Source organism: Rosa rugosa, chromosome 5 (genome assembly GCF_958449725.1).
Source record: "Rosa rugosa chromosome 5, drRosRugo1.1, whole genome shotgun sequence".
NCBI classification, from domain to species: domain Eukaryota; kingdom Viridiplantae; phylum Streptophyta; class Magnoliopsida; order Rosales; family Rosaceae; genus Rosa; species Rosa rugosa.
The window spans coordinates 50,699,374-50,709,642 of NC_084824.1; the positions used below are offsets into that span (position 1 = coordinate 50,699,374).

Below are 10,269 nucleotides of genomic sequence, written 5' to 3' on the forward strand. Positions count from 1 at the left end.
AAGCAAAATTTAATCCTAATAATAATAACATGCTGGGACTGAAGCTTCAAGCTTGACTGTGTTACAAACCCTATTTTTCCGATAAGAAATAGAAAAAGTGGAGTATCAACAGTAATTATGTTAGCCATCTCAATTATCTTGGGATAATTTCAATTAGCATCTTCAACTCGAGAAAAAATAGGTCTGGGCTCCTTCGCTGTTCGGAGCCTCGACATTGTCCTAACAAAACCAATACGGAAACGATGCTTGATGAGTGATGACATACTCCTATACTACTCAACAAAGCAAAATAAAACAGAAGAACAAAATTAAACAAGCTGAATCATAGTTTGGCAAGGTAGGAAGAACACTCTTCCTCTTCAAATCCGCCTCCTGCTTATTATGCTTCCAATAGACCCTCTGTAGGGTTAATGATGTCCTTGATAGCTTTCTCTTTCATTGCGGGTGGCTACGACCCTTCTTGGTCAGTAGCCACAGACGTCGGATCAAAAGGACCTAAAGGCAATTCGATCACTTGAGAAAAACACAACGTTCAAATTGGCTAAAACTTAATATAGAACCAAATTACAGAGTTAAGATTTCTCATAATATTGATTATGACTCATAAGCCATAGAGACTTGGTTTCATATCATTTAAAGGATCAATTCACTTTGCCAAATCTAATCTGGCATGTAATAATCTCTCGCTAAGACACAGCTAAGACAAGACATGCATACAAAATATTTGGTAAAAATGTCTGTTATTGGAAACCGATTGTGGTCACTCTTCAAATATACACATAGGCTGCAACTACCTATTTCTTTAACCATGCATGTATTCTACTTGGAACATGGAAAACTATTCTTACTGTATCAAAAGTCTGATTTTCACAGTTGTGATGGTTATTAGGACATCATATTAAGTCTGGGATAGATGTTTCATTCCAAGTACGAACTTCAAGCCAGCTCGGAAAGCTTTGCATCTTTAGATCATAACAAGTGAGTTTCTCTTGTAACTCGTAATACAAAGTTCAAAAGACATGTTGGTACCCCTCACATTCTTACAATACAAGCCAAACTGAGAGATTGACAGAACATAAGCTAAGAGCCACAAGTTCTATTTTAAGTTGTTAGCTTTAGAACTTTATTGTACCAGAATGGAACTTCATTCAGCGACACATATTTCAAATTGAAAATTTGAGCCAGTGGAAGTAGCTAGCTTCATAGCTTGAACTGGTCAAGTCCAGACTTCTCATCAAGCCCTTGAGAAAAGAACTTGCCATGATACTCATCTATGGAGAAATCCTTGTAGAGAGGAGGGTTTTCATCTGATATAAGCTCTTTGATCGGACCATAAGACTTGGCAGCAGTCTCTCCTTTAAAAAAATAAGCTACGGAAACCCGTGGACCAACACGGTTGGTGAGCACTCTATGTTGAACACTCTTGAGCCTGTCATTTGATATGGCCTGGAGAAAGTCCCCTATGTTTATTACTAAGCCTCCTGAAATGGGGTCAACGTTAACCCACTGATTGTCATGAAGGACTTGAAGGCCACCGATTTTGTCTTGAAGAAGAATTGTGAGGAACGCTGGATCTGAATGCTTGCTAGTTCCCAAAGTTAGCTCTGGTTCAGGGCATGCTGGATAGTAGTGGCAGACACAGGCATAAAACTTAGCACACTCCATTTCCCTTGTTAGGTAATCCGGTTTGAGTTCCAGAGCCTCTGATAACAATCCAAAGAGTTGATCTGCCAACTCTTTGACATGGTTTGTGTACTCAAGTGCTACTTCTCTGCATTTTTTGAATGAACAAATATGTAAAAAGTTGTTGTAGCTAGACTTTTCGGTTAAGTGACTCAAAGGATTTGCACAACATTTATTAAACTCTTTATGACGTGTAATGTTGTCCGACTGTTAATCTGGTATGGCACATTCACACGAGTCCATCTAGAAAATCATCCAGTGTGCGTAATATGGCCGGACTACATTTACCTGTAATCACATCCTTCTAAGACCAGATAAGAGTATTATATGGATCTATCTGACATAAGAGTCTCATAGCAATTTAGCTAAATCGATCGGTCATTTTAAAAAACGATATGGTTTTCAAATATATTACGATGAAACGTCCCTAAATGTTCAGATACATAACATCACGAGCATACAGCATGAGGTCATGACAGTTTAAAGATCCACAATAAGTAACAAAAATGTTTCACTCAACACAAACAACTAATAAAATTGACAGTGTTACTAAGAAAGTACCTACAAACTTGAGGGAGTTCTTGGGGTTCATGATCAACTGCGGGCTTGGTAAAAGCCAAAGTGTCCCTCCAATTAGCTGCTTTTGACTGGTAGAGATCGTAATTGCTATTGAATCTCACAGTTCTCTTTCGATCACGACTATAGAACTCTTTCTTCACCTCAAGATCTTGCTCATTAAACCTCCTTACGCCTTGGATCATATCTTCAAGCACATTCAATGGAACTCCATGATTGACCACTTGGAAGAAACCCCATGTCTCGGATGCAATCCGAACTTCATTAACAATCTCCTTGTGGCGATCACCGTAGAGGCCACCGAGATTTATGACAGGAATTTGCAAATTTGGTTGCTGACATGTTGGAAAATCAGCATGATCATTAGATGGTGCTATGAATATCTTTGGGACTTTGCCTATGCCTGCATCTACAAGGCCTTTGACTCCAGCCTTTGTATCATCGAAACTCTTTACCTCTTGAGCTCGGTTGTATTCAGCAGATTGAGTTTCACCTGAGACTTCCATGAGTTCAGTAATCAGTACAAGGATTGAAGGTGTTTGCTAGCTCAAGCACTAAAAGGCAAGGATAATTGTATGCAGATTCAGGTGGTAGTTACTTGCTATGAGGTGGCTAACATTAATTAAGCCACCAATTGTTTTAAGAGAAAGTCTTGCGTACGGCAGACGCAAGGAACATGTGGTACGTACGGGCTGACCAATCAGCACCAATTTAGCTAAATTCAAAAGTCAAAACATGTGAACGAGATTGGCTGAATCGTAAAATACATAAAAAGCTGAGATCAGCAGGGTCCTAGAAAGAAGAGTTCTTGTATTTACAGGGAATTTGTCAAAACTTCTATCAGTGGGACTTGGAGAATTCTGGGCTACGCCGGGCGTACAGTACGCCTTTGATGGGCCTCAACAGAAGGGCATAACAGTCCTTTCAAATTCACGTTAGAAAGAATACGTGGTAAGGGTTAAAAATCTTCTACTGCAACGGTAATTGGAGGGCAGAATGGACAGTTCGAATTTTAGATCACCGCTAGTCGAAGTGTCGACTGTCGAACTGTCGAAGGCATTGAGATACCAATCTAAAATTCCCGATCCGCACCAAAATTGAAGAGGAAGGGCAGAAAGACAACGACACGACCCCTTTGAATTTCAAAGAGAGGATGCAAAACCAATAACAGTAAAGAGCTTTGAGTGGAAATAATGATGTCGGAAGCAGATCCATCTCTATAGCCTCTGTAACCCAGTCGGGACTCTTCCGTACGACCACTAAGCGGTGGCGCATGGCTCCCAATCGCTTCGTCTCCTCGACACGGTTTCAAAATCTGGACACCCAACTCAAGACTTCTTTACATGCATAGCTGGAGAATCTGAAAACCGCAGTCTGCACTTCATTCATATGATTCATGTCTGGGTCTTCCCGGTGCGCCGCTCAATTTCGCCATTGAAGTTCATCGCAGGTACTCTTCCTTCCAATCTCAATCTGGGCGAGTTTGTAATGTCGTAAATTTTAGGGGTTTTCTCCAATCTCGGTTCGATTTGGTAGTCACGGATTTTGAGGTTTTTCCTTTTTGTGTTGTTGAACTAGGGAGTTCATACTTGAGACAGTAGTAGTTTATCTGTTTATGAGAAGCAAATCTGTCTTTGCCTCTTTGGCCCGCCACTGAAGTTGACAATTTGACATGCATAGCAGCAGAATTTGAGAATCGTATAATTAATCTCGCCAAAATCGAATAGATCTTGAGTAGCTTTCTTGCTCCGATTGAAGACCCCAAGTGATCAATTCGGTATGCATTTGGGTGATCTGGGCCAAGCTCTGACATGAATCCAGAACTGACAAGATACAGGTTTAAGCAAAGAGAGTTTAAGAGAAGAAGAAGAGTGGTGGGCACATGAGATATAAACATTTGGCTCCATGGGTCCTGCGAGGTAAATCTAGAATTCATATGTAAATCCACAGAGCAACCTTTGTTCACCTCAGCCCTAGTTAGCAATGCGACAGAATCACTAGTTGGTGTCTGAAACTTTTTCCCTTCAGTTGTGTAAAAGCAAGGACTTCTATGTTCTTTACCAGTTCTTATGAATAGGGATGAACAACAAGCGAAAATTCTACAATGAACAAGGTTAGATTGACCCTTATTGGCGTTATCATTGAATCAAAACTTTCTCACCATAAATGAATGAATTACCCTTCAAGTTCGGCATGTGGGATTTTTCATGAAAGCCCTTCTTCTTTTACTGTAACGGTTTGGTTTTGAACTGATAACGGCAGTGAAGTGTGCAATTACTACTGTGCCCTGCTCATCCACATTGTGTGGAGAGGAAGACGCCAGCAAGACAGCCCCACTTCCGTGTAGCGTACGCCTGGCGTAGCCCAGAAGCACCCCTGGGACTTTGCCCCTCTTAATTTACACACAGTGCAGCTATCTATCTTTTTCACCATGTTTTTCTTCAAGATGAAATGAGTAATAGCTTTTGATAGCATCAAAAATCGAATTTCAAAAAAATTTGTGATGGTTATGATGACATCACAATAATTCTTGAGAGATGTATCAGCATTTTAATTCAAGTATAAACTTCAAGAACAGAACAGATGGGAAGGGTAAGCTAGTATCTTTATATGTAAAACCTATAACATCTTCATCTAGTTTGGGTTATTTAGTTGTTACAGTACAAGCCATACAAACATATGCCAAGAGCCACAATGTACTATTCTTCATTGTTACCTTTGGCACTTGAAATGTGTTAGTGCAGAGTTCCCATCAAGCCCTTTTCCATCATAGTAAGCAATGAAATCTTGAAGTGAGGTTTCTCTGTATACAGGGGGATGATTTTCTGACAGCAATTCGTTTATGGGGCCGTACAACCTTGTTGATGGATAAAGATGCAAGGTGAAAAAGCAAGCAATAGATACTCTTGGTCCTTCGAGGTTGGCAAGCACTTGATGCTCTACGCTTTTGAATCTGTCATTGGATATAAGCTGCAAGAAAATACAACAGAACAGTCTCTCAATGCGTTCTAGTAACAACAGAAGTACATAACTATCTGTTTTCAGTTTTCACATATTTGTGCCTTTCACATTCTGTTATATCAGCTTCTTATATAAGTAAAAACGACACCCAAGTTATGATGTCCTAGAGTGATCCTCCTTCGAATCTATGCACAAAAATGCATATATCACAGAGACCTCAGTTCAGTTCAATTCACTGGAATTGAGTTCCTTGTACATGGGACAAGGCTCATTCATTAAAGGATCAGATGATTGTCATGTGATTATTGTCCCAAGGCACCACTAGAAATCCTAGTCTACTTCTGTTTGGAGGTTTAGCAGAAACATGCAATGAGTAATGACACTCGAATGAATTATAAACGACGGCAACTTTAACAGTAATGGTTCAAAATGTAGAAATGTATGGCAAAATGTCTGTACAATACCAAATTTTGCTGTCTTTTTTTTTTTTTTTGGTCTAAAATTTTGCTGCCATTAAATACTAATATAGAGAGGGCTTGCCTGCAATAGATCTCCAATGTTGACCACTAAAGCTCCAGGAACAGGAGGAACATCAATCCATTGGTTTTGACACAGAACTTGGAGGCCACCAATATGGTCTTGAAGTAGAATGGTGAGAAAATCCGGATCAGAGTGTTTGGTTGTGCCCAAAGTCAGTTCAGGCTCAGGGCATGGTGGATAGTAGTGACTAAGAATAAGATGCCCCTTTGCACAATCCAATTCTAAAAGGTGGTCCGGTTTGAGCCCAAGTGCCTCAGATAGCAACTCAAACAACGTCACACCTAGTTTGTGAACTTGATCTGAATACTCCATGGTAATGTCTCTGCAAATTAGATAAATCACACTTCAATTATACCAACTGGGGTGAGTCATGTTTTCCTCCATTTCACTAGAAGTCTAGAACCAAATTTGAACTTCTCACAAATCACTGACCCCCATCTATAACAATATAATCAACACAATGTTTCTACAAGTTAGAGACTCTTTTCAAACCATGTCTACCTGTGTCTATATAAACATGCTCTACAGATTAGTGACAAGTTCAGCAATGCAAGAGGAGACACATTCTAGACCACCTCACACCATTATAGGCAAATTGAGTCTACCTTTTACATCGATTTTTTTGGTCGGTGTTTATGAATAAACCAAATACAACACAATGTGAGAGTTCATATGACTTACCATCAGGTTAGCAGGATATGCCAACATCATCATAGGCTTACATGCGAGATTAGACCCCAATTTTACGAAGCTTGACAAAAGTAACCAAGATTACAGACCACTAGACTAAAACTTAGAAAGACCATGACCAAATGTGCAAACTATAATGTGGGAATCACCAAACTTCTCAAGTGACTAAAGTGTAAACACAGGGATGTAAAATAATTTTAACCCAAAGTTGAACACTATAAGTAAAAAAAATTGAGAAGATTATGATGGATCAAACCTGCAAACCAGAGGCAACTCTTGAGGATCAAGAGGGTCAGGACCCATGACACAAAACAAGCTGTCCCTCCAATTAGCAAATCTCGACTGATACAAATCAAAGTTGCTCCCAAACTTGACTTTCCTCATCAGCTCCCTACTATAGTACTCAGCCTTCGCTTCCCTCGGCAGCTCGTGGAACCCACGCGCCGCCTCCAACATCTCCTCCAACACTCTCTTGGGTATCCCATGGTTCACCACCTGGAAGAACCCTACGCTCTCCGCCGCCCGCCGCACTCCGTCGATCACCTCCGGTCGCCTGCTGGCAGTGTCAGCGAGGTCCACCACCGGAATACTGAAATGGGTTTTGGTTGTCTCGCCGGAAACTTGATCATCGCCGGCGTAATCTGCCGGAGGCCGGACAAAAATTGGTGGGATTTTGGTGATGCCCGCATCAACGATCCCTTTGACACCAGCTTTGGATTCGTCAAAGGCCTTGAGCTGTTGGAGACGGTTTTGGTTGCTTGAATTGTCGGAGACCATTTTGTTGTTTGCAGCTTGTGTTTTGGAATCGTAATCTGGTGAGCTTTGACTAGGATAGACGCTTTACATCCACGTCTTTCATTGCTAGCTAGCCACATGTTTTGGTTATATGTCAAGATCAGTTTACTGATGGTAAATGTGTCTATCCACTGTTCTTGAGGTTTTCATGATATTTGATTAATTTCATGAGTAGGTTGAAATATAGAATTCCCATTTCTGCTATGGACTCTACTTATATTTTTTGCTTGCATGTCAAGCTACACTGCTACACTACATTTCAATTGTTGTATTCTCCCCATGAACAAACTTTTCTGGTAAATTGAAGGGCGTGTTGCTTTCCATTCTCTCCCGCCAAGTTTCCCTGCATTTTACTATCAGATTAGCAACAACATGATCTGTGAAGAAGACCAACAAAGTGTTCACAAAAAAAAATAAAAAAATAAAAAGACCAACAAAGTTGAAAGACATGACAGTAGTATGGAACATGAAAGACATGACAGTAGTATGGAACTTAATTGGAAAAATATTTATATATATTCAAGGGGCGAGGCATTCAAGTTACTAAACATTTGTGTGGGGGTAGAGCTGTCATTTCCGACACGACCCGATAACACGACTCGAAACCCGCACGAAATAAAGCGGGTTGAACCCGCACGATTAAAAAGCGGGTAGGCGGTGGGTCATCCCGCCATGACCCATTTAATAAATGGGTCGGTCACGGGTCAACCTGCCAACACGAAGTGAACCCGTCTAACCCGATTGTGCTATGTTTCTTCTTGAAATTTTGGACGTTCGGAGTATTTGATCATAATATTAGACAATTTGAAATATTTCGTTTTTAATTATTGGATTTAATTATTTATGAATTATATATAGGCCCAGTTTGGGATTGATTTTGGAGGCGCTTTTGGACCTGCTTCTGCTTTTGGGGTTATGGTATGGTGTTTGGTAAATTCTCTAGAAGTGGCTTTTGGTCCAAATTGCTTCTCCTAGAAGCTGAAATTGAGAAGCAACCAAGTACCAGCTTTGGGAAGCTGCATCTGTGGAAACACGGAGTGAACGGGGATTGATTAAATGAAATTTACTCTTTTTTCCTATTTGTGTGAACCCTCATACTTCGTGACTGCTATTTGTGTGCGAAAGCTGCGTCTCCTTGATTGTTGTTTGATTGTACATATTTACTTCTATATAACTTATTTACTTCACATAATTTTGATCTTTTTACTGGGTATTGATTTTTATGTATTTAATTTAGAATCTGCTTACTGACGCAAAGTTCAGTTTAATTTAGAATCAAGGCTCCTCGTATCACTTCCAAGAATCTCATCATGTGATTAGTTTTTTCCCTGTTTCTAGTTTCTTATGGTTTTAGATTTGGAATCATATACACCAAGCTTGTGATGAGTTGCTTCCCAGAATTTTGGATTGTCTTGATGATGTTTCATTGCTCTGTGATTGAGTTTGATAGTGGATATGATTAGGCTGGTTTTGGGTTTATGGAGAATGGTGCTGTCTTTTGAAAATTTGAAATCATATTCAAGCAGATGTTAGTGTTTTCGACTCCAAGCTATCTGCACTTGTGGTTAGACATTGGCACATTGTAAGAATGGGTTGCACATTGTAAGAATGGGTTATAAGAGCATAATAGTAATTTAATTAGTCATGGAGGGGGTTCAATTAATTGGGCTAAAACACGAAAATCAAACTATATATTAATTTGACATGGTATCATCTGATAATGGATGCAAAACCTTAGTGATGTATTGGTTCAATTTGTAGCCTCCAATATACTTGATCTGTAATCCACGCTTCAGTTGTGTTTTTTATGCCGCTAATCATTTACTATAATGTTCCTTGGTACGTTGTTTGGTCTAAAGCCTATGTCGCTTTGAGGGAAAATACATTTACTATCTTCTGGTAATTGATGCAAAACATTGGTGATGTATTGGTTCAATTTGTGGGCTGCAATATAGTCAATGCATATATAATCCACGGTTCAGTTCCGTTTTTTATGCTGCTGACCATTTAGTACTATAATGTTCTTTTCAATGTTGTTTGATCTAAAACCTATATCGCTTCGAGAATGGTCCTGAGATTCAGATTTTCTTAGCTTTGAAATATTCCTATCCTTCAGTTTTGCTTCATGTCAGTATCATTTCTACTTAGTTCCTGCAATTACTTCCCCACATCCCTGAATTTGATTCATATCTTAATGCAGCTTCAGAGTCACTGTTCTCATTGAAGATGAGACTGATCAAGCACATGCAGTCTTAATGGGCAAAGAAGTAGAAGAAATCTTTGGAATCTCATGCGAAGACTTGATTATCAAGAAAAACTGCAAAAAACCAAAGGATCAGACCACAAGACATTCTTCAATTAGAAGGAGAGTCAAACTGCTGAAATTGAAGCCAGGAACAAAAAGAGATTTCCTTATAAAGGGGGCATACAAAGATGTTCACAAGTTCACACCACCCCAAGATATTTTACCAACAACTTCCACACGAAATCCTCTTAGGTTTGGAAAGAAGAGGAAGGAATTGTTCAAAGCAAAACCAAGCAAGAGCCTGAAAAGGCAAGTTTTAAAATCCTCATGTTAAATTTCCTTTCCACTTAATTTCTGCATTTTATATCTACTCTGTCCATTCAATTTAAGCATCCCTTAATTAATGACCCAATCTTTTATATATAACCTTCATGTGCTCTGTATATTTCAGTGACAACTTCAAACCATCAGATTAGACCAGCACAAATACATTGGCTCAATCTGACACCGAAGACCTTACCTAACCACTTTTGCTTTGCAATGCAACTTTTTGTTTTGTGATAAGGACCAATATTTGGGTTTTTGTAATGCTAACTGTCCTTGAAAAACAATGCCATGCTATGTACATATAAGCACTTGTTGTCAGGACCATTCTATGTTTTTTGTAATGCTAATGGTCCCCGAGAAACAATCGACCAAGGTAGCAGACATTTTGTACATTACTGATCAATGTACATAAAAGGTTTTTGCTATTCTTCTTTGTTTTCTCATTCTTTTTT

The 10,269-nt window shown here is 39.4% G+C and overlaps 1 protein-coding gene and 1 long non-coding RNA gene across 2 annotated transcripts; one reads left to right on the top strand and one right to left on the bottom strand.

The window, feature by feature from the left end:
• Window positions 1-891: 891 nt before the first annotated feature.
• Window positions 892-7,320, bottom strand: LOC133708002 (1-aminocyclopropane-1-carboxylate oxidase homolog 1-like). The gene is made up of 6 exons (XM_062133455.1): window positions 6,707-7,320; window positions 5,761-6,082; window positions 4,985-5,229; window position 4,439; window positions 2,245-2,594; window positions 892-1,771 (listed from the first exon to the last, which is right to left on the bottom strand). The coding sequence occupies exons 1-6, from the start codon at window positions 7,225-7,227 to the stop codon at window positions 1,201-1,203; spliced, it is 2,010 nt and encodes a 669-aa protein (XP_061989439.1). The 5' UTR covers window positions 7,228-7,320; the 3' UTR covers window positions 892-1,200.
• On the top strand, window positions 2,771-4,388 carry LOC133708003 (uncharacterized). The gene is made up of 2 exons (XR_009845492.1): window positions 2,771-3,709; window positions 3,838-4,388. It is a non-coding gene; the product is annotated as an uncharacterized LOC133708003 (long non-coding RNA).
• Window positions 7,321-10,269: the final 2,949 nt, after the last annotated feature.

Coding starts and splice junctions, on each gene's coding strand:
- LOC133708002 (XM_062133455.1), bottom strand. CDS start 7,227: ATGGTCTCCGACAATTCAAGCAACCAAAACCGTCTCCAACAGCTCAAG. Junction 5,230..5,760: donor ACATTGGAGATCTATTGCAG/GCAAGCCCTCTC, acceptor ATTTTCTTGCAG/CTTATATCCAATGACAGATT. Junction 1,772..2,244: donor GAACTCCCTCAAGTTTGTAG/GTACTTTCTTAG, acceptor CAAAAAATGCAG/AGAAGTAGCACTTGAGTACA.